Genomic DNA, 26,736 nt, shown 5'->3' on the forward strand with positions numbered 1-26,736 from the left:
AGCGCCATCTGATCCATTCTGTGATCCATGGCTTCAAACCTAGGATCAGGAGAGGCAAGCTGACTGTTTGTACTCGCAGGATCCATTGGCCCTGTCGTAATGTCAGGATCGGAACAGGGATCCAACACGCAGAGTACAAACGGTAGCCAGATACGTATACCGGACCTTAGAATGGCCGGACTAACGTAAGTAGTACAGTATAGAATGGTCAAAGACAAGCCGAGGTCGAGGGTAACAGAAGACAGGTAAGCGAGAGACAAGCCGAGTCAAGGGTAACAGAGATAAGCAGAGTAAGGTAAACAAGCCGGGTCAAAACCAAAAGGGAATAATAGAATACACAAGCACTGAGTGACTAGAACAAGCTAGAACCACGACAGGGCAATGAGCTAATGACAGAAGCTCTGTTAAATACCCTGTTCAGAGCAGTAACCACGCCTCCGAGGCGTCTTGATTGGTCCTGCAGCAATTGACTGACAGGTCGTTCCGGGGGAGTGTCCTGATGACTACTTCCTGCCTAGATGCTGTAAAAGGCAGTCACTCCCTCGCGGCCGGCCTAGCATGACCGGATAGACCGCGGGGAAGGGAGCCATCAGACCGTCTGGATGGAGGAACAGCTAAGTCTCTACCTCTTTCGGAGGTAGAGACCACAGGTACCCTGACAGTTAGTTAGTGTGTGTTTGCCTGTGAGTGTGTGTGTCTGTTAGTGAGTGTGTGTGTGTGTCTGTTAGTGTGTTTGTCTGACTCTGTGTGTGTGTGTGTGTGTGTGTGTGTGTGTGTGTGTGTGTGTGTGTGTGTGTGTGTCTGCTAGTGTGTGTCTGCTAGTGAGTGAGTGTGTGTCTGTTAGTGTGTGTCTGTGTGTGTCTGTTAGTTTGTGTTTGTCTGTTAGTGAGTGTGAGTGTGTTTGCCTGTGAGTGTGTGTGTGAGTGAGTGAGTGTGTGTGTGTCTGCTAGTGTGTGTCTGCTAGTGAGTTAGTGTGTGTCTATTAGTGTGTGTCTGTGTGTGTCTGTTAGTTTGTGTTTGTCTGTTAGTGAGTGTGAGTGTGTCTGTTAGTGTGTGTGTGTGTGTGTTTCTGTTAGCGAGTGTGTTTCTGTTAGCTAGTGTATGCGTATCTGTCAGTGAATGTGTGTGTGTGTGTATTTAGAAGGGAGGGCGGGGGGAAGGGTTGGGGGGGGGGTGCCTGAGTCTTGTCCTGCCTAGGGCAGCACAAAACCAGGATTCCCCACTGTGTGTCACCATAGAAACGAGAGAAGTGAATGCTCACCAAACTATTATCATAACTTTACATTCCCTTAAAAAAATGTATTAATCGTATATTCATATTCATGTATTGAATTCATTTTAGTAGCTAATGAAACCTTACATCTATGAACTTTCTATGTAAAATATGATATGAAAATGTTGAGGTTTTAAGGCTCTCCTCCTTAACTCTGTGAGTGTTATTGAGTTGTACAATATATTGCAAAGACAAACACATGGTTTAATTAGTTTGATTTGCTTTATCTATTTTATTCTTTTTTTTTTTTGCTATGATATTTTTTTTTTGTCTGGAGTGTGTGTGGTTATTATCTGCTGTGTTCTCTGGAAATCACGTGTTCTGCTCTTTTGCAAGTTTACTTAAGCAGCTGAGAGACGGTAGAGCTCTGAGAGAGTCAGCGCCGCCTGCTGTGTTCTAATGAACCTCCCTTCAATGGACAAACTGAATGCATTTCCTTGATGTGTTACAATGAATCAACTATCCTTCAGTTCCAAAAGGCTCTTTAAATAAAATATTTTTGCCTCAAATTAAAATAAAGATTTTTTTTTTAGAACTCTTTCCTTTTACCAACATTCTTCTACCCGGGGCACATCAGCAGGACACAGGTCACTATGTAACGGATGAGTCACATCTGGATTCACATCTGTTACACTCCTGGAATTTCTCTAGCACTCGAAGGGATGTCTGACAATGAAGGATTCTTCCCAAATATCTTTGTCTGAGGCTTCTGGGTATGTTATATGATGTGTGTACATTTTGTTAATGCTTTTTAATTTTGTCATACAATATTTCCTGTTGCAGATGTTTAATTGTATTTTCCTGAGCATATCACCTCCATCCATCCATAATCATATCTCTGTCCAAAAAAATACATCACATGTGTCATGTAACATTTCAAAATATCAAATATGTTTTTGCATATAATTGTGTTTGTCCCAGTAAACATTTGGACCTATCGCTCACTTAACACTTTCTAAAATCATTTTACAAACTTCACGTAAGCCCTAATTGTATTTTATTTATAGCATCTGGGGTCTGTAATAACTGTTATTATAATAACACTCTGCCCAGAGCTTGTTTAGTAACCAATTTTTGCCATAGGTGTTGCTGGGGGGGACTTTGAGGGCACAAGCCCCAGTTGTGGAGCTCTTTAGCCTCATATCTCAATACTTGGTGGAGAGGGTAGGACGATATTTTTAATTCTATATCAATCAAGCACTCCTGAAAGCAGCTCCATGCTATAAAAACAAAGATCCGTAGTATGGTGCTTCAGCAGGACACTTGAGAGGAGGTGGGAGTCTCCAATTGAATACCAGCCGAGGGTGTTGGGGGACAGAATTTATTAAGATCCTGGAGAGCATCAGTTGCTCTTCTTTTTGATGTTCTCGGGTTGAGAGGATGGGGCATGACATGAAAAGGTTGGGGAATGTCATGACATGTTAATGTAGTGGTGGTGGTCATTACTTTTTCCTTTGGGCTCAAGCCTCAGGAGTTTCTCAAACCTACCAGTATCCCTGGTGTCTTCAACATTAGAAAATAATTAAATGCTACATTCTAACAGGAACATAATTCAAGAAAAGCTATATTAACTATATCTGTATGATTAGTAGAAAGGAGATCTCCCTTGTGTGACCAAGAATACAGCAATGCCATTGTGTAACTTTACTAAAGCATTTGAAATACAAAATTGAAGAGTTGCAGGGTGGAACGATGCATATTCATGGACATACATATATATATGAGCATGACAAAATCTAATTGATTTATCTACCATATGTTAATGTTTCATCTATACATCTTAGTGATGGACACCAAGCAAGTTAGTAGACTTGCAGTAGTCACAATACGTTGTCTGTCTGTCTGTCTACCTATCTGTCTGCCTATCAATCTATCCATCTATCTACCTATCTATCAATCTATCAATCTATCCATCTATCCATCTATCCATCTATCCATCCATCTATACATCTATCCATATATCCATCTATCCATCTACCCATCTATCTATATCTGTCACACTCTGTATGTCTGTCTGTCTGTCTATCTGGCTGCCTACCAATCTATCTATCTATCTATCTATCTATCTATCTCTGTATGTTTGTCATGCTGTTGTTTTTAATGATGCAAAGAAAGGATGCGATAAAAAGGTAAATATTAGTATAACAACAATGGGTCAATACCGCAAGCATAGAAGGCATCATTAATATCACTGTGTAGTGGATAATCATTCTCCAAGGTCTTGGAATGCCAAGCAAGCCATAGAGGTATCTAACCTCAAATGTGTAGTATAGAGCAAGCCCTTTCACTGTGCTCAAAAGTGGGTTCTAAGCAATTGTGTCTTCTGAACCGTCTGTTTGTCCAAAAAAACTATTTGGGGTACAGGAGCTCCACTGAGATTAAGCTGTTTAATATGGTGGCCAGGCCCTGGCTAAAGTTGTGAAATTGGGAAAATGTTTTAGCGATTATAAAATACCCAACATGCAATATATCAGTACAGAAACAGGGTGACGAAATATGTCACCTTAAATGTTTGGCAATATAAAATGTGAATTAGCCAGTGTATAGTACACTAGATTAGGAGAGAAAGGGTTAATTAGAGAAAGGGTGGTTAATGATGGGGTGGTATAGATAAAACCCATCAAGGGAAGTTTAATCTTTATACTAAACGTTATGCTGATTATATCTTTGGCACGAGTTTTGTAATCATTACCATGCATAAGTTATTAGTATGACAATATGTGCAATAAATTTCTACTGCAAGAAAACACTGTTACGATAAATATCAGTGCAGTGTCTGGGCTTTGGAGAATTAATGCTTTTTTGAAACATTAACTGTAAGTGCTTTGCTGTCAAGCAGAAGGAGGAGAGATTGTGATAGGATGAGCAGAGCGTGGGAGAACGTGGTTTGGATTGTTTTAAAATTATTCCAGCTGTGTAGAGACGGACGTTGACAGCAGGTTTGGAAGGTGACATACATAATGACCAGCACGTCCATCGTGATCATGAAATGTGGTCTTTTTTGGGGAAGATATATTAGTCTGTTGAGTTTAAGTACATTCCAAAATCTAAAAAACAGACTTGGAGATATCAAAGTTAGATTAGACCAGAGGATAAAAAGCACAGTTTTTTTAAATTCATTATTATTATTATTAAAATGCATGTATTGCCAACATATTCTGCAGGGCTTTACTATTATAGAATGGGCATATCTGACAAGTAATTGACATACAGAATATAACAGAGATGTGGTGAAGAAGACCCTGACCAAACAAGCTTACAATCTATGAAGAAGGGGTCAAGATACTCAAGAGAAATAGCCGCTCATCAGAGGCAGGACTGATGTGTAAATTGCCAGTGTTGAGGGGGGCAGAGCTAGGTACCAACGTGAGCGGTCACATGTCTGTGGAGCTCTGTGCATGTGAGCGAAAATTTCCCTTAATAACAGCGGATCAAGGGACACCCCAACCCAATTCAAAGCCCACAGGAACTTACCACAAGATGGGGAGGAAGAATAATGCCCAAATCTTGTAATTAAAGGGCCACATCTTCTCGGGCCATAGTCAGAAGGCAAGAGGCGGGCAAGCAGCCCCCTCCAAGGACACGTGGCGAGGTCGGTTTCGCCACAGGGGCAGTGTGTGTGTGTGTGAGGGGACAGTGTGTATGTGAGGGGTGCAGTGTGTGTGAGGGGGCAGTGTGTATGTGAGGAGTGCAGTGTGTGTGTGAGAGGTGATGTGTGTATGAGAGTTGCTGTATATGTGTGAAGGGTGGAGTGTGTGGGGGGGGCAGTGTGTGTGTGTGTATGAGTGTGGGGACAGTCTGTGTGTTTGTGTGTGTGTGTTAGTGTGAGAGGGGGCAGTCTGTGTGTGGGGGTCTATGCTGTGCGTAGGTGGGTGAGATGTGAAAATCTATCTTGATGTCTCCTCCTCCCTTCTTCTTACCTTTTATCAGGGACATAATGCTGCAATCCCTGGTGGTCCAGTGGTGGCATGTTCACTTTAGCCTGCAGCTCCTCTGGCTGCAGGCTGACTCTCCTGACCTCCTGCAAGCACAGCACTGTATCGGAGCGTTGCTAAGGTAATGCGTGGAAACGCTCCGACCAGCCTGCTCGCCTGCTCGCGGGAGAAACACAGAGCCTCTCAGGCCCTTCCCTCCCTCTGCTGGAACTAAGTGTCAGTGGTCCGGTGAGGGAGATCTTTGATCTCCTCATGAGCCCGAGAGGTCTTACAGCAAGGCTGGCTCTGAATGGGTTGGCAGTGGAGATGAAATCATCATTAGTGGTGATCATCATATCTTCAAAAAGACTCACCCGATGAAGAAGAGACGTAATGAGCAGATATATTGTAACTTTTTAATATGAGCACTTTTTCTCAGACTTTATATATTTTATACATATTATTATGTATTTAACCCCAGTAATGAAAACATATTCTGTATATAAAGTGCCAGCATATTCTGTAAAGAAACTAAAACAAAAAATAACATGGCTTTATTCTGGGAGGAAATAATGAAAGATTAAGGAACAATACAATATTCCACAGCTTGAATATTCATTACTAAATATAAATATTTCTAAAATGTTGATATTATTAATTTTTTAAATGCTCTTTGTTTTAACAGTGACTTTATTTTTAGGAAAACAGTGTAAAAAGAAGTAGGCGACATCCTCCAAATGTATCTCTTGGCTATAAACAAAGGCTGCGGCAGTAAAAACATGTTTATAAACTGGCTTTACTTAACAGCCACTTAGATGTCTCTTTGGATCAAGAAGGGCTACTCCAGAGACACTTGAGAACTTTTGTAAACTTTTGGAATGTTAGAAGCTAAATGTCAGGCCAGTTCCTGCTTCTCGTGTGGGAATATTCATGATTCAAATAGTTTAGTCTCCTGCTTCTTCACTGATACAATCAAAACATGGGGTGCAAGAAAGCCATAAATAAATTAAGGTCGAGGTATAATAAACAAAGTATGTCCAGGGAGTTGGTTTAGCTGAATGGAAGAGCTACAGGAAGGTAGAAGGTAAATATGGTGGAAAGGGTTACAGGTGCCCCAGATCCCTGAGATTCAAGGGTCCTCAATGGGTTGACTTGTATTACAGAGATGGTTGGGAGAACCTTTGTGGAATTGGGTAATTGGATGGGATGGACAGCATTGAGGTTGGGGTACAGTAGTTTAAATCCTCAAAGTGAATATCTAAAAAGGGTATAGTGTAACTGGATCTTTGGTAGTATGAATTCCCCAAGAGTCCCAACTTCCACGTACCAGTGAAGCTAGTACTTGGGGGGATCCTGAGTTTGTGAATATGCATGTGCAGTATTGTATATGTGTTGTATATGTGTTTCAAGGACCTTATTTGTGGACATGTAAATACTATTTTTGTATGTGAGTTTGTTTATATCATTGTGTGTGTGTGTGTATTTGTTTGTATGCATTGCTGTGTATATAGATGTGTTTATGTGTTTACATATCTGTACTGTATATACATGTGTTTGTGTGTGTGCTTGTTTACAGTGCTGTGCATATATGTGAGTATATTTACAGTTCTGTGTGTGTGTCTTTGTATTTGTAAGCAATGCTATGTGTATATATGCGTGTGTTGGTCTTGGTGCATAGTGATGTGTATGTATGTACAAAGGAATTGAGGTTCTTAAAGTTAGGCCTCTCTATGATTTCGGGAAGATGGTCCCTATTTTAGGGTCATGTTCTGCTGCCCTGACTTTCTTCCCTGGCACCCTGCCTCTAGGAGCCAACAGGAACTGTCCCAAGAAAGTGTAGCACAAGCCCATTATTAGACATACTCAAACTTTGCCCAGGGCACTAGGACCATGCAAAGAGCATTGAAACAGTGTCCTCTGGGTGGTCCTTGCTTAGTTGACCAGCCTGCATGATTGGCAGTCAGCCTCACATGCATTCACACCAGGCTGGCCTGCATATGCTTTGTGGGTGGTCCAAATTATGTGATTTGTACAACTGGCCTGGCCACGTCTACCTTCCTCACCATCGGGATGCTGATGTTAGGGAGTATGCAAATCAGGCAGAAAGTGGGCTGTACATGCTTCTTCTGCTAGTATGGGACCATGTGACTATGTTCCAATTTAACATGTTTTGTTCTTTATCTGTCCTCAATAATTTGACAGTGAGCAGGGTAAGCCACAAAAAAAAAAAAAAAAAAAAAACAGAGCAACTGCCCCTGAGATTTTACATTCAATGGTGGATCCTGAGTCTCTTGTACTTTTCAAGGGATCCTCTCATTTTAAGAATCAACAAGAAGTAATTCCTGCAAATCAGCTCTAGAACTGATATAGAACTACATTTATATGAATATACATATATATGAAACAAAGTTAATTATTTTATATGAAGAATGTATTGATTGCTTAAAACACAGAGTACTTTTCACAGAACTATTACTTATCTTTTTGCCGCTGCTGAAAGTAAGTCCCTCACCTTACTTATCACACTTCACATTTTTTTGGCCAAAAACAGACGAATAGGAAAAATTCCCTAACACTTTTTTTTTCCAGTTGTTACCCTGACAAGTCTTGGTTAAGAGAAAAAAGGTGTCAGGGTAGACCAAACCCCAACACTCAGAACTTATCTCAGCCCTAAAACGCATAGGATAGGGAGAGAACGTGTTACCGGTCGTAGGGTTGACCAGGCTTAACATAAGTAGAATAAGCTGACAGCCTAAATACCATAAGTATGATAGACAAGCCAGAGGTCAGGAAAACAAAGGTATAAAGAATGGATAAACTAGCCAAGGTTGGGGACAACAGAAGCGTGCATGGTCAAGACAAGCCAAAACCAAGATACCAAGAAACACAAATGGAATATAAAGTGATATCGGATACCAAAAGGAAACCACAACAGGCAGAGTTCTTCACTAATCCAGGAAATGCCAGGCTTTAAAAAATATATAATTCTGCAATAATACCCCCAAAAAACACCCCAAATCTCTTTCTATATATATATATATATATATATATATATATATATATATATATATATATATATATATATTCCATTATTCCAGGTTTTAAAAATATCTAGTTATCTTATTTTAAAAACCATGAATAAAGAAAAAGTTGTTCCTAAAAAACCTCTCCAATATTGGATCTTTTCACAACTTACACATGTGAAGCAGGCGTACACCAACCCAACGTCGTTGTACGGCAAGGTAGGATGCCGGAGGGCAGTGTAAAAGGAAATAGTAATAACATACGTAGTACTGTCCAAAATCTATCTGTGTATTACAGAGCTCTTCAACAATAAAACTCACAGCAACACCCATTGTTTATCAAAGCATCATACAGCTACTCAGTAATAAAATCATTGTAATGTGAGCTTTTTATGAATATAGCACCAATCTCCATAACAATAAAACTAACATTATTGTGTAATATGCAAACCAAAAACAAAACAGAACTTTACAGTTAATAATCTGTTTTGTAAATGACTGTATTAAATGGCTCGACTGCAATAAAACACAAATTAATTTGCAGTGTGTACATGTGTATCTCTGAACTCCACATCAATGTCATCAATTTTAACAATTTGCTAGACATGAGTTTCTCAAAGACCAAAGACCACAACAATAAAGCACAAGCTGTTGTGTGTTGTGTATTAAGTGTATCGTAGATATCTGCAGCAATAAAGCACAGAATAATGTGTACTCAAAGCTAATCTGTTATTATATCGCAGGCTTACATAAAACATTACTGCCCAGATTCTATATTTTTGGATATGCTTTTAAAATTATTTAATTATTTTTTTTTTACATATTGTTTAAAAATGTGTGTATTTTTTATATATTAATATATTTCATATGTGATATAATGTTTTGATATTTTAATATTTTGAAAAATATATTATATAAGTTTATCAAAAATAATAAATCGAAACCTACATTAGAGTGTGCACCCAGAGAAAATTACCACCTAAATGTTACAACATCTTTATGAGTTTTACAATAATTCCTTATTTTATTGACTAAATAGCATAAGAAGCTATGAAGAACTACTATTAAAGGGACACTATAGTCACCTGAACAACTTTAGCTTAATGAAGCAGTTTTGGTGTATAGATTATGCCCCTGCAGCCTCACTGCTCAATACTCTGCCATTTAGGAGTTAAATCCCTTTGTTTATGAACCCTAGTCACACCTCCCTGCATGTGACTTGCACAGCCTTCCATAAACACTTCCTGTAAAGAGAGCCCTATTTAGGCTTTGTTTATTGCAAGTTCTGTTTAATTAAGATTTTCTTATCCCCTGCTATGTTAATAGCTTGCTAGACCCTGCAAGAGCCTCCTGTATGTGATTAACGTTCAATTTAGAGATTGAGATACAATTATTTAAGGTAAATTACATCTGTTTGAAAGTGAAACCAGTTTTTTTTTCCATGCAGGCTCTGTCAATCATAGCCAGGGGAGGTGTGGCTAGGGCTGCATAAACAGAAACAAAGTGATTTAACTCCTAAATTACAGGGAATTGAGCAGTGAAATTGCAGGGGAATGATCTATACACTAAAACTGCTTTATTTAGCTAAAGTCATTTAGGTGACTATAGTGTTCCTTTAAATATTATTGGTAATGCCCCAGTTCACAGCCAGAACTCTAAGATATTCTCTCTAAACTACAATGTTTCTTTTGGATCATTTGAAACCTTAAGAGTTATGTTCTTCAAAACATTGTGATTGTTGTTAATTACACTGGGATTTGTGTAAAATTAATCTTATTTAACAGCCAGTCGGGTTTTGCTACCCAAAAAAATTGCACCAGTGAAGATTTATGAATATTTTATGAATTTACTTATTCACGTAATTTAGAGACGTTATTCTGAATCCAGGTTCCTTATTAATTCTGAATAACTTTGGTTGAGTTTACACTTTTCTCATTACAATTGTGTAATATTTTTTAAAAAAAATTCTAAAATGTTACTGCTGTCCGCTGGCAAACATTGACATATGTTGACAAATAGATGCTCTTGGGTCAACAGAGGATTGAAAGTAAAATTAAAAAAAACTTTTTTCAAACATGGTCAACCTGGCCCACATTTTAAAATATGGCTTTCAATTCACCACAGCTCACTTTTAGTGCTTAGACTCCACTGTGTACAAAAGAAAGATGAATTGCACCTCAAGAATTGTTGTGTGAGGCATGACTCTACCCTGCTTATTGTATACACTAGTCTTGACCTACATACGTAAGTCCATGTTTGCTGGTACAGGAGACCACAAATGGGACTGTCCAGATGAAATCGGGACACGTGTAAACTACGTATGTCGACGATAGCATAAACCTGATGAGCTTATCGGCAGATAACTTCCAGTGCCAGTCAAGCCTACTATGTGTAAAATGGCACGAGTACATACTTTTTTTTCAAGAATACCTTTTATAGCAGTAAATGGTATTCTATTGGTACAATATTAATGTTAGTTATCATCATTGCGCATCCAGGAAGTCACAGTCGTAGTCCTGATGTGAAATATTTATAAGGTCACGAATAGGGACATTTTGCGTTGTGTCGGTACATCAAAATCAATAAAACATTAATTGTTTTCCCCTTTTTTAACCTACATCCTTAAGGCAGACAATGCTACTCTTAGATTTTATGTTTTCCCATCTAGATGTATTTCTAAGGAACAACAGCTGTGTCAATAAGCCAGTTTTATGGAGAGTCCTTGTTAAAATAACCCTTATATTCCCGAGAAACAGATTGTAGCAGGTTATCAGCAAACAGACCTAGTTAAGGGTTGATACAAGGTGTACTGTGTTATCATACTACTGTTGACTCTACTATTTGCCCACAAATAATATTTGATTTTACCAGAGAAAAAAAAATAAAATAAAAAATTGCATGTCTCGGGACAATTAAAAAGACAGGTCACAAGGCCAAGATATTTTTTAAATCAAGTAATTGTAGATTTTTAGGCATACAATATGTAGAAAATAATCTCTATGTTTATAAGCCTGTGGTAAAAATTAGCTATAAAAAAATTGCATCACAGGGCTCGCTGCAAAGCTTCCCAGTGCTTCTTTCCACATTGTATAAAGTTACCAGTTTCTAAGTTAAACACTAAATCATACCAAACATTAAAGCACAGTGTCTCTATTTAGAAGAGACAGTCCCTATGTTGGGCACAAATCCTTCTGTCTCTCTTTCATTCTTAATGTCCCTCTTTTCGAGGAGCTCCCTACTGTTAGTGTGTTTGAGTGTATCACAGAGCTCGACAGCAATAATACTCCCAGTAATGTGTCTGAGTGTATACCAGAGCCCCACAGCAATAATACTCCCAGTAATGTGTCTGAGTGTAAAACAGAGCTCCACAGCAATAATACTCCCAGTAATGTGTCTGAGTGTATAACAGAGCTCCACAGCAATAATACTCCCAGTAATGTGTCTGAGTGTATACCAGAGCCCCACAGCAATAATACTCCCAGTAATGTGTCTGAGTGTATAACAGAGCTCCACAGCAATAATACTCCCAGTAATGTGTCTGCGTGTATAACAGAGCTCCACAGCAATAATACTCCCAGTAATGTGTCTGCGTGTATAACAGAGCTCCACAGTAATAATACTCACAGTAATGTGTCTGAGTGTTTAACAGGGCTCCACAGCAATAATACTCCCAGTAATGTGTCTGAGTGTAAAACAGAGCTCCACAGCAATAATACTCCCAGTAATGTGTCTGAGTGTATAACAGAGCTCCACAGCAATAATACTCCCAGTAATGTGTCTGAGTGTATGACAGAGCTCCACATCAATACTACTCCCAGTAATGTGTCTGAGTGTATGACAGAGCTCCACATCAATAATACTCCCAGTAATGTGTCTGAGTGTATAACAGAGCCCCACAGCAATAATACTCCCAGTAATGTGTCTGAGTGTATAACAGAGCCCCACAGCAATAACACTCCCAGTAATGTGTATAACATTGCTGTGTATAACAGAGCTCCACAGCAATAGTGTATAACAGAGCTCCCCAGCAATAATACTCCCAGTAATGTGTCTGCGTGTATAACAGAGCTCCACAGCAATAATACTCCCAGTAATGTGTCTGCGTGTATAACAGAGCTCCACAGCAATAATACTCCGAGTAATGTGTCTGAGTGTATAACAGAGCTCCACAGCAATAATGCTCCCAGTAATGTGTCGGAGTGTATAACAGAGCTCCACAGCAATAATACTCCCAGTAATGTGCCTGAGTGTATAACAGAGCTCCACAGCAATAATACTCCCAGTAATGTGTCTGAGTGTATAACGGAACTCCACAGCAATAATACTCCCAGTAATGTGTCTGTGTATAACAGAGCTCCACAGCAATAATACTCCCAGTAATGTGTCTGTGTATAACAGAGCTCCACAGCAATAATACTCCCAGTAATGTGTCTGAGTGTATAACAGAGCTCCACAGCAATAATACTCCCTCGTATTGTGTCTGAGTGTATAACAGAGCTCCACAGCAATAATACTCCCAGTAATGTGTCTGAGTGTATAACAGAGCTCCACAGCAATAATGCTCCCAGTAATGTGTCTGAGTGTATAACAGAGCTCCACAGCAATAATACTCCCAGTAATGTGCCTGAGTGTATAACAGAGCTCCACAGCAATAATACTCCCAGTAATGTGTCTGAGTGTATAACAGAGCTCCACAGCAATAATACTCCCAGTAATGTGTCTGAGTGTATAACAGAGCTCCACAGCAATAATACTCCCAGTAATGTGTCTGAGTGTATAACAGAGCTCCACAGCAATAATACTCCCAGTAATGTGTCCGAGTGTATAACAGAGCTCCACAGTAATAATACTCCCAGTAATGTGTATAACATTGCTGTGTATAACAGAGCTCCACAGCAATAGTGTATAACAGAGCTCCCCAGCAATAATACTCCCAGTAATGTGTCTGCGTGTATAACAGAGCTCCACAGCAATAATACTCCCAGTAATGTGTCTGCGTGTATAACAGAGCTCCAGAGCAATAATACTCCCAGTAATGTGTCTGAGTGTATAACAGAGCTCCACAGCAATAATACTCCCAGTAATGTGTCTGAGTGTATAACAGAGCCCCACAGCAATAACACTCCCAGTAATGTGTATAACATTGCTGTGTATAACAGAGCTCCACAGCAATAGTGTATAACAGAGCTCCCCAGCAATAATACTCCCAGTAATGTGTCTGCGTGTATAACAGAGCTCCACAGCAATAATACTCCCAGTAATGTGTCTGCGTGTATAACAGAGCTCCACAGCAATAATACTCCCAGTAATGTGTCTGAGTGTATAACAGAGCTCCACAGCAATAATGCTCCCAGTAATGTGTCGGAGTGTATAACAGAGCTCCACAGCAATAATACTCCCAGTAATGTGCCTGAGTGTATAACAGAGCTCCACAGCAATAATACTCCCAGTAATGTGTCTGAGTGTATAACGGAACTCCACAGCAATAATACTCCCAGTAATGTGTCTGTGTATAACAGAGCTCCACAGCAATAATACTCCCAGTAATGTGTCTGAGTGTATAACGGAACTCCACAGCAATAATACTCCCAGTAATGTGTCTGTGTATAACAGAGCTCCACAGCAATAATACTCCCAGTAATGTGTCTGTGTATAACAGAGCTCCACAGCAATAATACTCCCAGTAATGTGTCTGAGTGTATAACAGAGCTCCACGGCAATAATACTCCCTCGTATTGTGTCTGAGTGTATAACAGAGCTCCACAGCAATAATACTCCCAGTAATGTGTCTGAGTGTATAACAGAGCTCCACAGCAATAATGCTCCCAGTAATGTGTCTGAGTGTATAACAGAGCTCCACAGCAATAATACTCCCAGTAATGTGCCTGAGTGTATAACAGAGCTCCACAGCAATAATACTCCCAGTAATGTGTCTGAGTGTATAACAGAGCTCCACAGCAATAATACTCCCAGTAATGTGTCTGAGTGTATAACAGAGCTCCACATCGATAATACTCCCAGTAATATGTCTGAGTGTATAACAGAGCTCCACAGCAATAATACTCCCAGTAATGTGTCTGAGTGTATAACGGAACTCCACAGCAATAATACTCCCAGTAATGTGTCTGAGTGTATAACAGAGCTCCACAGCAATAATACTCCCAGTAATGTGTCTGTGTATAACAGAGCTCCACAGCAATAATACTCCCAGTAATGTGTCTGAGTGTATAACAGAGCCCCACAGCAATAATACTCCCAGTAATGTGTCTGAGTGTATAACAGAGCTCCACAGCAATAATACTCCCTCGTATTGTGTCTGAGTGTATAACAGAGCTCCACAGCAATAATACTCCCAGTAATGTGTCTTTAAACCACAATAAATATGTCTTGGAATCAGTCTGTATAAATAAGATAAATAGTTCTTGTTCTAGATTACATTTTAGTTGCAAAATTAGTTTTTGTTTTTTTAAAACACCTAAAATGTATCAGCGCAGCCCCGCCTCTGGCCACACCCTCACTCACACCCCTAAAAATGTAAGTGTCCTTCTTAGTTCATTTGAAATGTTGGGAGTTGTGATAAAGTGCTCCCTTCAGCAGACCCTGACAGCAGCTGCGTCCTGGGAGCATAACTCCCACTACACTCAAGCAGACAAGGACATGCCCTACTGCTGCCCTGATGTTAGGATACAGCATACAATCTTGTCCAAATCATGCATTACTTCGAGTAATGTACGGATGACGTCACCCACAATGCAGCATGTGATCTGCCAATTAAAATAACAAATATAATTATTGAAATTGAACACATAGCTTTTTTACCACACTGATAAAAAAAAAATTTAGAATAACTAAATATAACAGGTTCCTTCAGTACCTTTTTATTAGACTAACAGAGTTCTGGAATGACCCGCTTTAAGGGGATCTTCCCTTTATCTCGTTTAAAAAACCCTTCAAGCCATAATTACTGTAGAAACATCAGAACAGAAAATACAGAGTTCTACTCAAGCAAAAAACAAACAAAGAAATAAATAAAAAGAGGGTCGTAAATATTGTATATTGAAGATTGGAAGAAGCAAACACAACAAACAAAAGAGAAACCATTTTTGAAATGAATAATTTGCACACGTACAGGTGAACGGATGGATAGACAAGACAGATCCAAATGCAAATTAGCTTCTTTCCCTATGATTCTCCTTTAGATACCATTGTGTCAGTGAGCAGGATTTGGCGATGATCACATATACCGGCAAAGAGTCTGCATTGCCTACGATGTACGGAAGTGGACTACTAAAATAACTCGGTCAAAGAAAGATTGTACAATAAACAATACACAAGATCCAGCGCACTCTCCTATCTACTAAACAGCAACTTCAATGTTGATGGATTTTATTAGTTTTTTTTTAAAAAGTTTTTTCTAAAAACACCTAATCTAGGCAAAAAAATAATGGGGATTTAGTTACATTATATGATCATACATTGCATAAACCTGCCACAACGTCAATGTACCCCATCTTTGGCAGGTCCTACTCGAACAGCCTAATGTCTGCTCTTATGAGATTAACCCACTTACTTGGGGAAAAATTCCATCTGAGGCTCTGTGCAGTACAAGGCTAAATAGGGACCTGAGATGAGGCACCTGTAACAGGGAGGGGTGCAAAAAATATAGATTGTAGACATCACTACTTGGCAAAAATTTTCATGAGTTCTGGGTAAAAGGCATAACATTCCCAAATATGTGTCTATTATAATCGTTCTGCAAACCACTGCTTGGGGAAAACAAACTAGTGAAAATGCAAAAAGAATATAAAACAATGTAAAAAAAAAAAAAACACATTTCCACAATGGCTTGTTAATCAATTTTGGGTATCTCAATCTTCCAGATGAATGGCATAACGCAGACAATGGATTTTTAGAGACACGCAAAAGATCGTTATATAGGAATATACATCCAATATGGTTTGCGCTTGGTTTTCACAAATGGCTTTTTAAGAAAATAGATAAATAAAGTGGCAGTCTTGGAATCTTGCCAGTCCAGAATACACATTTATTTATGATAACTGTGTTTATCAAACACTAAGTTCAGCGAGATCTGAAAATGGATTCCAGGATACCATATTTATTCCTACTTCAACACAAAAGATTACTAACCTGCATTATGTTACTAGTATGATTGTATCAGTCCGGTTCGCATTTAGAGCTTTTTGTTCTTCTTAGCATTAAAACGCTTTATAGTAAGTAACGTGATGTTATTATTGCCGAACAGATTTGGGACTCATTATATGGACCTCACAAGCATGAACGGCTGAGTGAACCCAAGAGGATTTGGACCTGAGATCTTGTGCACAAATATCTAGAACAAGTAAATTAACCCCCTGGGTTATCTCAATGGCTTGGTGAGTGGTAAGTATTTCACAATTCAGTATTCTTATTAACTTTTAACAATCTGGGAGAGATGTAGACACAGGAAAGTCAGGATCAATTAATGAATCTATTTGGAGATAGTTTTATTTAGTTGCAATTGATATGTAGAAATTAAATTAAATTAAATTAAACTGAATTTTATTGTTCTCCATTTTGTTAGGTTTTCTTTTTTGTATTTAATATTTTGTTATGTTTAAATATAGCATATCAACAGAAAGGTTCTATTTTTACTTTAACCCCTTAAGGACACATGACATGTGTGACATGTCATGATTCCATTTTATTCCAGAAGTTTGGTCTTTAAAGGGTTAAAAACGTATGTATAATATGTATAAATGCACTTAAAGAAAAAGGGTAAAATTGTGGTAGAAAGAGCACATGGCAAACGTTTCACAAAGGCCGTGGTCACTAATGTGTCATATCTCAAAACAGCCTTGGTCCCTAAAGAGAATCTATATAGTGAGGAATACAACGTTGTATTCCTAACACTATAGTGCCCTCTGGTCACTCATCCCTCCCTACCTCAATTTCCCTCAGTGCTGAGTCGATGTTACGCCTCCCCCGACACAATGCGATGGAGTGGACCTAATGTACATGTGAGGCAAGTGCCTCACTGACTCTGGATGTCCTCGTGCAGAGCATTGAGACAGTCCAGCATCTTTTAAGAGACTTAGAGTTTGCTAAAATCCAGGAAGTGCCTCTAGCGCCTGTCTGGTAGACACCCACTAGAGGCAGTCTTAGTACTGTAATGTAAACATTGCATTTTCTCTAAAACTGTAATGTTTTACCATTGCAGGTCTAAGGGGGACAGGGACTCTGCACCCAGACCATTTCAGTGAGCCTATATTGTCCCTTTAAAAGGACACTCCAGACCAATAAAGCACTTTAGATTCCTGTGCTTTATGTGTAAAGAGAATGTCCTCTTTTTTTCATTTTACAAAAAGTACAGATTTCAATAGAAATTAGTACTTTTTCATAAATTAATCTTGTTACACTTACTTCCTGATTTGATTAGCTCAGTAGAGCTGAAGTGATTTTCTAGAGCATCTGACTTACAAAGACTTCTCATTTGAGCTGTATTGGGAAGTCTATGATTGGGCAGCCGAAAAAGTCTGGGAGGGCTTAAAAGGGGAGGGCTTTTGCAAACTGTTTTATGATATACCCTCAATGAAAAATGCATATTTAAATGTATGCATGATTTTCCTTGCAGGTATTTCTATTACACAGCAATGTTTTATTATTATTTGGGCAGTGGAGTGTCCCTTCAGTATTTAAAGATAGCTATATTCTGTATTTGATAACTTGTGGCTCATGTAGAAAGAAGTGGGAAGCTGACAAACTTCTGTGAAACATCCAAGGTCACCCTCCAAAATCTTAAGGAGTGTGATAATGTAACTATTCTAAACCAGAGGGACCACCCTTGACTCTACATCTGCTTTTAGATAGCAGTTCCCATAATTTAAAATTAAAGGAAGTGCAATCTAATAACAACCGAAGACCTAAAACTGAAATAACACAGACATCTCCATGTCCATTTTATAGAATAAAATGACCCAGTTCCACTATTCATCTGTTCACCTCTTGACTTTATAAATTTACCCTAAGGACAGACATAGACAGAGATGTTTTGAGGATCTAGCTCTCACACTCCATAGCTCTGCTTTTAAAAACAACATTCCTTGAATAATGCTTCCACTTCCAAATAAAAGTGATAAATATATATATTCGTGCTTATCCACAGTGGTTGGAATTTCCTGGGGCGCTTGGGTCACTGTGGAAAGTATTGAGGCTTCCAAGAATTTACTGTCTTCTTGTAGGACCCCAGGGAAAAGGTTCCTTCAAGTCAGCTTCCTGAAGTACCCTTGGGAAGTGACCCAACTGGGAAGGTCCATCCACAAAAAGGGGGAGATAAACATTGAGGTGTCATTTATTAATGGAGTGGGTTACTTATTTTTTTAACCCTTTGATTCACCAGAGAATGAACAATAATGTCTCACCTCTCTCATACTTGAACTTTAATGGAATCTCAAATTTGAGAGGACATTAGAAATGCCACCAGGTGATAGTCAACTCATATATATGCTTTTATATAAGCATCTTTATCTTTCCTGTAATACTCAGGCGTTTATTCACTAAATGTGGAAATCAAGAAAACTGACTAATTAATTGCTAATTGAAAGTCAAAATGCCTGAGCTCAAAACAATTAAGCTGGAAATGTTTTTTTTTCGAATTTTGTTATTGTAACGTAAAATTCCTTGGTCAGCTCCCCACATTTTCTGTCTTGGTGAATTAGCCCCTAAGAATCTATAATAAGAAACGTATAATAAATGTGTATGGTTTTTTTTAATAGATAGTAAACTGCACCGAAATGAAAACCAGATTTGCAAAATGTAAGCCAAAACAGGCAAATTGTGAATATCTCTAATTTTAAATATCTTATAAACTCTGCTTTGGATATTGGTGTCTACTTTTTTACATTCTCTATTTTGCCTTAAACTCTTTTTAACCAGATAAAGCCTTTCAGCTGTGTTCCGAGTTTTCCTACATTGAAATTAGAGAATTTGTTTAGGACGTGCATGAGTGTGTCACAGAGCTCCGCAACAGTAAAAATCATAATAAAGTATAATATGAATGAGTACATCACAGAGCTCCACCGAGATAATACGCACACAGTATTATTACTAAAGTGAAAACTCTAAGTGAATTCAAACCGAATTTCGAATTTAAGGTTAAAATTGCTTAAACGAAAAAATTCTCTTTTACGCTTTCAGCTTGTTTACTTTGGCCTTAAATTTGAAATTAGTGTAAATTTTAAAGTAGTGTCACTTTAGTAAATTATCCTGACAGAGATATGTAGCTGATATGAATGTATCACAGAGCTCCACAGCAATAATTTTCAAAGAAATGTGTAGCTGATATGAATGTATCACAGAGCTCCACGGCAATAACACTACTTAAATGTGAGGCTTATCTGTGTCACCGAGCTCGACACTAGTGTGAGTCATGTGAATATTTAAAAGAGACGGATAGTAATGGGATTATAGCTATTTTAGTGAGCCTGATTTTTCCAATAAATAAAAAAAATGCTGTTTAGTTTAATGGATTTATTAAATAATGTGATATCTATACATGAATAAGAGGAGCATGCTAAACATTTAAAAAATGTAGAGTACCGTAAGCATCATCTTCAGATTCTTAATAACTTCTCCTTCGCTGTTAATTACCAAATCAGTCCTTGCAGCCCTGCATTCATTCATACACTATCAGGGAAAGTAACTAAAGTCTTAAAGGCCCCATACTGAATGGGACAAAACTATTTACTGCTGTACGGGGCCATTCGTACTGCAAAATCATGATATTGTTCATAGTATGCCACAAATGTCACAAAATCTGGACATCTGGATTCTATGGAACAGGTTCCAAATGAGCCTAAATTTGGTTTGAAATTCTTAAAGATGATGGATTGATAAAATCCCGGACTCAGAGCCCTCTGCTGACATTTGAAAGCGTGTTTTGACAATCTAATTCATTATTTATTACTTTTGTGGCTTCTAAATCATTCTTTATTGTTGCAATAGAAAATAATTCTATTTTCTACATTGTCTCGGAATCCTCAGAGTACTCGCTCAATGTTCTTACTGCAACATAAGGGCAGCGATGCAAGAAACCATCGGAATTTACAGACAAGATAAGTCACATTTCTCAAACTACTTTTCAAAACACTTTAATAAATCGGCAAATATTTTTAAACCCCACCCAAAAAGAAAAAGACACTTGAGAACATTTTGATACATTTATTCCAAGCCTCCTGCCTGATGTTTTGCTATGTGGTTTCTACTTAAAGACTTTTTCGGCAGACAATGGATATTAGTTAGACAAAAGCAGGAAAGCCGCGTCTGGTCTGAATTAGCCAATTGCTAAGCAACATATGAAAATGCATTTCTTATCAGTGTTTATAAGTAAACAATCCATGCAAATTGACTAATCCAAAACAGACATTTCACTGAAGTTATTGTATTACACATAATCCTTACTGGAGGCACTACGAGAGACCAACGAGATCCTTACTTCCAAAGTTTCCCTACTTAGAAGGGACAGTCCCTATTTTGGACCCAAATCCCTCTGTCCCTCTTTTATATGCTAATGTCCCTCTTTTCTAGGAGCTACGTGTTGTTGGTGTGTCTGAGTGTATAACAGCACTCCACAGCAATAATACTCCCAGTAATGTGTCTGAGTGTATAACAGAGCTCCACAGCAATAATACTCCCAGTAATGTGTCTGAGTGTATAACAGAGCTCCACAGCAATAACACTCCCAGTAATGTGTCTGAGTGTATAACAGCACTCCACAGCAATAATACTCCCAGTAATGTGTCTGATTGTATAACAGAGCTCCACAGAAATAATACTCCCAGTAATGTGTCTGAGTGTATAACAGAGCTCCACAGCAATAATACTCCCAGTAATGTGTCTGAGTGTATAACAGCACTCCACAGCAATAATACTCCAAGTAATGTGTCTGAGTGTATAACAGAGCTCCACAGTAATAATACTCTCAGTAATGTGTCTGAGTGTATAACAGAGCTCCACAGTAATAATACTCCCAGTAATGTGTCTGAGTGTATAACAGAGCTCCACAGCAATAACACTCCCAGTAATGTGTCTGAGTGTATAACAGCACTCCACAGCAATAATACTCCCAGTAATGTGTCTGAGTGTATAACAGAGCTCCACAGCAATAATACTCCCAGTAATGTGTCTGAGTGTATAACAGAGCTCCACAGCAATAATACTCCCAGTAATGTGTCTGAGTGTATAACAGAGCTCCGCAGCAATAATACTCCCAGTAATGTGTCTGAGTGTATAACAGAGCTCCACAGCAATAATACTCCCAGTAATGTGTCTGAGTGTATAACAGAGCTCCACAGCAATAATACTCCCAGTAATGTGCCTGAGTGTATAACAGAGCTCCACAGCAATAATACTCCCAGTAATGTGTCTGAGTGTATAACAGAGATCACAGCAATAATACTCCCAGTAATGTGTCTGAGTGTATAACAGAGACCCACAGCAATAATACTCCCAGTAATGTGTCTGAGTGTATAACAGAGTTCCACAGCAATAACACTCCCAGTAATGTGTCTGAGTGTATAACAGAGCCCCACAGCAATAATGCTCCCAGTAATGTGTCTGAGTGTATAACAGAGCTTCACAGCAATAATACTCTCAGTAATGTGTCTGAGTGTATAACAGAGACCCACAGCAATAATACTCCCAGTACTGTGTATGAGTGTATAACAGAGCTTCACAGCAATAATACTAGCAGTAATGTATCTGAGTGTATAACAGAGCCCCACTGGTAAATGAAGAGACTGACAGGTAAGTCTCTACATTTACCTGTCACAGCACTCTGATTGGTTGGTTTGAAATCCACCAATCAGAGTGCTCTGTGTCATTTTACACACAATGGGAAAGTTCTTTGGAATTTTCCCACGCTGTGTAATTTGACTCATAACTCTCTGATTGGTGGATTAAGTAACCAATCAGAGAGTTATGAGTCAAATTACACAGCGTGGGAAAATTTCAAAGAACTTTCCACGCTGTGTAAAATGACACAGTGCACTCTGATTGGTGGATTTCAAGCCAACCAATCAGAGGGCTGTGACAGGTAAATGTAGAGACTTACCTGTCAGTCTCTTCATTTACCTGTAAAAAAAAAACTTACCATTTGATGTTTTCTTTCTTCTAAAATCTTCTTTTTTCTGCCCCCAAAAAAGGCCAAATAAAAAAAACATAATAACCGACGCAATTAAAAAAAAAAAACAGCGTAAAAAAAAAATACTTCTTCACCCGGCGAGGGCTCCGCGCAGACTGAGCTCTGCAGGGCGGGAGAAGGCTTTAAAAGCCTTCCCCCGCCCTGCAATTAGGCTCAGAGCACTCTGATTGGTGGATTTCAAACCAACCAATCAGAGTGCTGTGACAGGTAAATGTAGAGACTTACCTGTCAGTCTCTTAATTTACCTGTCAGAGCACTCGGATTGGATGGCTTCTCTGAAACTGCTATGTTTATGAAAAAATGGGTTAACCCTAGAAGGACCTGGCACCCAGACCACTTCATTAAGCTGAAGTGGTCTGGGTGCCTAGAGTGGTCCTTTAAGATGAATGAGACCACAAATTAATTAATTAATAAAGAATAAATGTATACCTTACTCAGGTGAGTCGTAATTGCGAATCATTTTTGCCTAATATTTGTTCGGACACGTCGTGAACATAAAGAAGCAGAGGATTTTTTAATCATAATTAATATATTACAGTTTTTCTGACAATTCCGTAGATGTGATTATGATGGTCTGGTTTAATAAAATCAACCAATTAACCAAACTTAAAGAGAGACCTTAATAATATTATTTTTGAAAAAAAGTTTTTATTTTTTTTATTTTAATAAACTTAATTCACCTAATTTGTCTACATGCTGTGAGGTATATGTATGTAATGTGTTCCAAGTTATTGCTGCGTAAATATAAGGACTTTCCAGTCAAACATACACTACTTAAACCTTTGTTTACCTGAGGAAGAGGTAGCAGAAGGATGCACTATAGGAAAAGGCAGGCTGGTAGAGGCAGTGTTATGCTCTGAACAATGTTCTGCTAGGAAACCTTGGGTCCTGGCATTCATGCGGATGTTACTTTGACATGTACCACCTACTTAGAGATTGTTGCAGACCAAGTACACCCCTTCATATCAATGGTGTTCCCTGTTGGCAGTGGCCTCTTTCAGCTGGATAATCCATCCTACCACACTGCAAAAATTGTTCAGGAATGGTTTGAAGAACCTGATCTGATTGAGCATCCAATGGATGTGCTGGAACAGCAAACCTGACCCACTTTGCAGGACTTACAGGATCTGCTGCTAAAGTCTTGGTGCCAGATCCTACAGGACATGTAGAGTTCATGTCTCGATGCATCAGAGCAGTTTTGGCATTATAAGGGGGACCTACATGATATTATGCAGGTGGTTCTAATGTTGTGCCTGATCAGTGTAGAAGTCAACTAAATTCCAATATTGCTACAAAGCAAAGAGACTTTTTGTTTTTTTTTATATCCTCTACAGTTATACAACAATTGCTTGAATGTTTGACAAGAAAAAGAAGAATTAGGGTGAAAAATGTATTAATCGAGGAGACAAAATTTAAAAAAAGCGCAAATTTTAAGTCGCACTAAGTATTCTAGGATTCTAAATTAATTGTGAATATAAGGTCTTGACCTATTTTGACTTCAAGGCATAAGCCACTCATGGTTCCAAATTATGTTACAATGTGTTTCAATGTTAATATTATCTTATATTTTAGGCATACTATATTGATGCATTAACCAGTTGTTGCTTTTTTTTTATTCTTTCTGACTTAAGGGGCATGATGGATACAAGCAGCCACAGTCACCTTGTTTTGTCAGTCTACATTGTGACCTTCATTACAGGATTACCCTCCAATCTGTTGGCATTCTACACTTTTTTTACCAGGGTACGACAGAAGCAAACTCCAGTAGACATCCTTCTTCTCAACTTAACTATATCGGACCTTGTCCTTATCATGTTTCTACCTTTCAAGATGAGGGAGGCAGCGGCTGGGATGATTTGGGATATGCCCATATTTTTGTGTCCAATCACTGGCTTTTTTTACTACAGCAGCATCTATATCAGCACATTATTCCTGACCGCTGTAAGTGTGGAACGTTACCTTGGGGTGGCTTTTCCAATAAAGTACAAACTTAACCGCAAACCGATGTATGCTGTGATTGCAAGTATCCTGTTTTGGTTCCTGGCTTGTGCTAATTGTAGCGTTGTCTACATTATCCAGTATGCACTGCCAAACAACGACAAGCAGTTCAATCAATCGACATGCTATGATAACTTCACCAAAGAACAGCTAAAGATTCTACTACCGGTACGATTAGAACTTGGATTGCTCCTATTTTTCATTCCATTCATAATCACACTTTATAGTTACATAAACTTTATCAAGATTCTGATGAAGTTGCCCAATATTCAACGAAAAAGGAAGCAAAGGGCAATTGGTTTAGCCTTGGCAACCCTTATAAATGTTTGCATCTGTTTTGCTCCATACAATATCTCCCATATAGTTGGATTTATAAAAAATGAGAGCCCAACGTGGAGAGTTAACGCATTGCTTTTCAGCACTTTTAATGCCAGTTTGGATCCAGTTGTCTTCTATTTTTCTTCAACTGCATTTCAAAAAATGTTTTTTGACTGCTTACGGGGAACCTTGAGGAAAATACAAGTTTTTTTCCTTTGTCATAAGGACTTTTCTCCAGACTGTGAGATCCATTATAATGAAAATAATACAGAAAAATCATCCTCAGATGTTTTAAATGCCAAGGAATCTTGAAAATGCACTGAACAATTTGTTTTCTCTTTATTGAGACTGGGTTGTTTTTTCGTTGCTTGGTTTGTATATGACTTTATTTATTTTGTTTCTTTTTAGCAAAAAAATATCATTTAAAACTGCTATGGTCCGAAAGTGTCTTAGCACATCTGTACTTTTTTGTGTTTGCAATTTTTATTATTTTGTATTTTTTTTAAATATATTTTTCTACTACTTGTATGAACATTCAATGAATCACAGTAAACAAGACCAAAACAATGTTATAATAGTAAATAAGGCAACGTATTGAACTATTACAGAGCATCGCAGGGTTAGTCACTAAATTGAGATCTATAGGGAGAGCTAAAAGGAACTGAAATGTTTTATAAATCAGTCGATCTATAAAGATTCTACAAATAAGCTTTGATTCTAGCTAGACCAATTTGATCTTAATATAAATGGTTTAGTGGATAACCATGACAACCATTAGTTATCTGTGGGGGAAATAAAATGAAAACACAGCTTTAAAGGAAATATGAATTCATTTTTTTTTTTTTTTTTAAAAGAATCAAATCTGAGCAGCTAAATCAAACAATTTATAATTTGATAAATATACCTAGCAGGAACCGGAAAGTGAAAAAAATATATATATATTAAGTTAAGAATAAAGATATTTCACAGCTTTAATGTTAAATTCGTGCTGTGTTAAATAAGTATGTTTTACTGCTTTCAATAAAGTGGGGGCATAGATCTTTATAGTTTATATAATAATATTATACATGGAAAAGTTACTTTAACACCCATAGTCCTAAAAAAAGTCAACAAGCATTTTTTTTTTTAAATTATCTAATTTTTAGCAAATTATAAAAATTGCAAATGTAGCTTTTAATAGCAAATTTACAGTGGCATTGTTTTTGTCTTCTCTTCCACTCAACCAATATTTTTTTCCCAACATTCCGCCATCCTGATTGGCTGCTAATTTGCCAAACATTTACCTTGGATATAGTACAGGAAATAGTGGAAAAGGTAGTTACACTGAGCATCCAATATGTCTGCTTCTCTGCACTTTAACCCCTTAACCCCTTAAGGACACATGACATGTGTGACATGTCATGATTCCCTTTTATTCCAGAAGTTTGGTCCTTAAGGGGTTAAGGACACATGACATGTGTGACATGTCATGATTCCCTTTCATTCCAGAGGTTTGGTCCTTAAGGGGTTAATGAGCGTCACATTTCTGTGCTATATAAAATGAAGATGATGATATGAAAATAAACTCATTAATATAAAATTTCATTTATTTTAAGTGATAGAATCCCTTTAACAGGGAGGTGACTAATGGATGAATGTGATTCACTGAACACACATCTGTAAGACTTGCAAGACTTGCTTACATTATACAAAATAACGGGAATAGTTCTAATATTGTGAAGTGCTCAAAGATTCACATTAGATAAAACCTCCTGACCGCAAGGTATTTGTATCCCAGTGAGGAAACATGATATCTGGCCATTAAAAAGGATATTATTTTCAACTCTCACAAGCGTGAGTATGTGTCTACTTTGCTACAAGCAGACCATGTTTTAATCATTCATTGCTAAATATTTCAGGATTTGAACCAAAAAGTCTTTTCATTCTGCTAGTGCAAACCCTATTCAAACAATTATGAAATATTAACAATAAACATAAAGTGATTATATAAAGTTAGCCAGCACTATAAACAAA

The 26,736-nt window shown here is 38.1% G+C and overlaps 1 protein-coding gene across 1 annotated transcript; it reads left to right on the plus strand.

Moving 5' to 3' along the window:
* Nucleotides 1-1,818: 1,818 nt before the first annotated feature.
* LOC134576743 (free fatty acid receptor 2-like) lies at nucleotides 1,819-25,035 on the plus strand. The gene is made up of 2 exons (XM_063435457.1): nucleotides 1,819-1,986; nucleotides 24,039-25,035. The coding sequence occupies exons 1-2, from the start codon at nucleotides 1,946-1,948 to the stop codon at nucleotides 25,033-25,035; spliced, it is 1,038 nt and encodes a 345-aa protein (XP_063291527.1). The 5' UTR covers nucleotides 1,819-1,945.
* The last annotated feature ends 1,701 nt before the right edge of the window (nucleotides 25,036-26,736 follow it).

This window comes from Pelobates fuscus, chromosome 11 (assembly GCF_036172605.1).
Source record: "Pelobates fuscus isolate aPelFus1 chromosome 11, aPelFus1.pri, whole genome shotgun sequence".
In the NCBI taxonomy this organism is placed as follows: Eukaryota; Metazoa; Chordata; class Amphibia; order Anura; family Pelobatidae; genus Pelobates; species Pelobates fuscus.

Coding starts and splice junctions, on each gene's coding strand:
- LOC134576743 (XM_063435457.1), top strand. CDS start 1,946: ATGAAGGATTCTTCCCAAATATCTTTGTCTGAGGCTTCTGG. Junction 1,987..24,038: donor TCTTTGTCTGAGGCTTCTGG/GTATGTTATATG, acceptor TTCTGACTTAAG/GGGCATGATGGATACAAGCA.